Here is a 3050-nt window from a genome sequence, read left to right as displayed (position 1 = left end):
CTGAAACTTCCTGCTTCGCCCTCACCGGAAGATCTCTTAGCTGAGCTTGGGAGGTGGCGTCTGGATTTGAACCTGAAGCAAACGGGCAGGAGATTGCCCAACTTTGCATGCCAATGAAGATTTCAGTCTGGCGCCAATGAAATGAGTGCAAGGTGGAAGTGGCAAGTATGACCATCCCTGCTAGGGAAAGCTGTGAAACTATTCTACAAATGCAGAGCAAATGTGAGAATCTGGGAAGCATAGCCAAATGCTTCAAAATCTGCACATGTGATTGGATGCCAATATCATTCTGGCCTGCTGCACTGTCTGTGTGTCAGGTTTAGGCTACACTCACACCATTCATTTCCATAACCTCCAACATGTTCCAGAAGGAAACAGGGACGTGCATCTTTCTGGGCCCCCCAAAACAGGATGCTCCAATTTAATCAGTGGAGGAGTATGCATTTAAAGCAGCATGTCGCTTTAAAGTTCATGACTTCCTCCAAAGAATTATGGGATCTGTAGTTTGTTAAGGTTGCTGAGAGTTGTTCCGTTCACAGAGCTACAGTGGTTTAGCAAATCAACTCTATTTCGCAGGGAACTCTAATACCTGAAAGACAAATACCTGAAAGACAGCCTACAGATTGTCCTGAGTGTTAAGTGTAGCATTTTCACCCTCCCCAAAGAGGTGAATCTGGCTGCTTCATTATACAGCTTTCAGACAGTGCTGAAGACGTACCTCTTTCACTTAGCCTTTGACACAGGAAACATTTGTTTTCCAGGCACGCCGTATTCCAGGGACAGTAATTGGTTTTTAATTGCTATAATCTGACCTGGGGCCTGCTGGTTAAGGACATGTAAATAAAGATCTATGATAATAATGGGCCACAAGTTCCCCACGCCTGCTTTAAAGCCCCTGAACAGCTTGATCCATTAAGGAACCTACTCCCAACATGCTTGGGATCTTGTGCCACACGTCTGTAATCAGGGGAACGTCAATCAAAGCCAATAACAAAGGGGAGAGGGTTGTTTGTCTTTGATGTCAGCGCTACTGACAAGAAAAATAAAAGCAGCCAGAGAATAGTTCATGAGAAAACAATGTTTAATAACCAAGGGCAGACACCTTGAAGGGAGGTAACTCATGAAGAGGCCTCTCCACAGACACGCCTGGTGAGCTGCAAGTGGGCCAGGATAGCAAGAAAATGCGCCCAGGCAACGTTGTCCCAATGCACATACAGCTCACGCCACCAGCCACCAAACCAAGCGCCAGGAATTCTGAAATTCCATGTGACATCTCAACAAGCCTGGTCAGCTGCTGCTTGGAGACTCCTGGGGCGCAGTTCGGGATTCTGACATGTTCAAGGGTGGTAAGAGGCATGCTCACTTAGCAACCACGAAGCGGCAGGACAAAATGGTTTACTTCTTCCGCTGCCGGTGTTTTGGCTTCTGCTCCTTGCGTTTCTGGGCTCTCATGTCCTTCTTGAGGCGGCTGTCCACCACTTTGAAGTGGCCCTTGACTCCGGCAGGGCGCCTGACCTTCCGCCCAGCGCCCTTTTTGGCCACAAGGTAGGTCACCTGCCGTTTCTCCTTGCCTATTCCTGCCTTCTTGTAAATGCTGTTGTTGGAGAAGGGGGGGGGGGGGACACAGGGAAAGTGGGGAGTTATAAGCGAAAGGCTTCTCTTCGAACCCTGAACAATTGCTCCCGAGTCTCTTGTGTTTATTTAGTTGCTATTTTACTTATTCAATTCATATCCCGCCTTTCCTCTGAAACAGAAAGGTTGTCGCGCCTTCCTTTCTTCTCACAACAATTCTGTGAGGTAAATTTGGGCTGTGAGACAGTGCATGTCCCAGGGTCACCCAGCAGGCTTCATGGCAGAGTAGAGATTTGAACCATGGTCTCCTGAGTCCCAGACTGTTAACATTGCACCATGCTAGCTCTCCAGTCTCTGTATGGAAATCTGACCCTAGAAGCCTGGCCCCAACAAAACTAGTTTATCAGGTTCCAAGGGGATTGATTTAGCTACATCTGAAGCACAGCAGGCCTGGCTTTCCCCAGAGCCTGGGTGGTTCATTCGTTTGGGAACGCTACGGAAGCCGCTCTGTGATTGGTTAGGAACGGTGGCTCTAGTAGCCCTGCTGTGGGACTGCAACTCCCATCAGGCCCCACCAGCCTGGCCTGATGGGAGTTGTAACCCAGCAACATCTAGAAATGCCTCAGGTTCCCCACCCCTCCCTGCAGTTGGAAGAATATTGCGATATCTACACGCTGCAGACCTCAAGAGGAAACAGAATCTCCCTCTGTGAGCCCTGCGGGATTCATGTAGCAACCCTGCTGTTCTCCACAGGAAGCACCCCCCCCAAGCTGAAGACCTACCTGCGCAGCTGAGCAGCTTTCTCACGCTCAGAGATGTCCACGGTGTTCACCACCGACTCTGCTTTCTTCTTCATCTGCTCCAGTTTCTTCAGCATCTGCGGAGAGGGACAGAGCAGTCAGGGCACTGAGGGAGAGGGCAGGCAAGCAGGGTTCCTGTGGGGTTTGGAATAAACCTGGAGATCTGCTGCCAGTCAAGGCAATAAGGATGGAGAGATCCTCTGATCTGGAAAAGGGCAGTTTCCCACTCTGTGTGCGTGAACGGGCAGCTTGCTCCCTTGCTTACCCGCCGCTTCTTGCGGGCCTTGGCCTCTGCCACTTTCTTGATGGGCCGGGCATTGATCTCGCGCCAGCGCTGGCGGTACTCCTCCACCGTCTGCCGATCCAGGGGCAGTGGTTTGCGCCGGTGCTGGTGCTCTTCCTGCACAAACCACTCAGGGAGCTCGTCTTCTTCCTCGTTGAAGGTGTATCTGGGGGCAGGAAGAGCAGTAAGCAGGCAGATCAAAACAAGCGCCTGCTTCCCTCCCCTCCCTAAAATTAAAACTGGAGGCACAGTTCACTCTTTAGGATGGGGAAACGTGCTTCTTAGCTCAAAGGAGGCAAGCTCTCAGAACAAGCACTCTTGCAGAGACTCTTCACAGCTTTACCTCATCGGGGATGACTGGAGGACCCAATTGCAGCAGGATTACCTGCTCACAG

General features: G+C 50.7%; 1 protein-coding gene across 2 annotated transcripts in view; it reads right to left on the bottom strand.

The window, feature by feature from the left end:
* The window catches only part of FTSJ3 (FtsJ RNA 2'-O-methyltransferase 3), a 40014-nt gene that overhangs the window by 15016 nt on the left and 21948 nt on the right, over nucleotides 1–3050 (bottom strand). Inside the window, exons 19-21 of one of the 2 annotated variants that reach the window (XM_083582737.1) lie at nucleotides 2638–2821; nucleotides 2355–2449; nucleotides 1064–1594 (exon numbers count right to left, since the gene is read on the bottom strand). In XM_083582737.1, the coding sequence (XP_083438863.1) occupies nucleotides 1396–1594; nucleotides 2355–2449; nucleotides 2638–2821 (478 nt within the window). In that variant the 3' untranslated portion in view covers nucleotides 1064–1395. Of the gene's footprint in view, nucleotides 1–1063; nucleotides 1595–2354; nucleotides 2450–2637; nucleotides 2822–3050 lie in introns of those variants that run through there. The other variant, XM_083582738.1, reaches the window with a different exon arrangement.

Source organism: Podarcis filfolensis, assembly GCF_964270895.1.
Source record: "Podarcis filfolensis genome assembly, chromosome: 13".
Classification (NCBI taxonomy): Eukaryota; Metazoa; Chordata; class Lepidosauria; order Squamata; family Lacertidae; genus Podarcis; species Podarcis filfolensis.
This window is presented reverse-complemented; position numbering and strand designations above follow the sequence as displayed.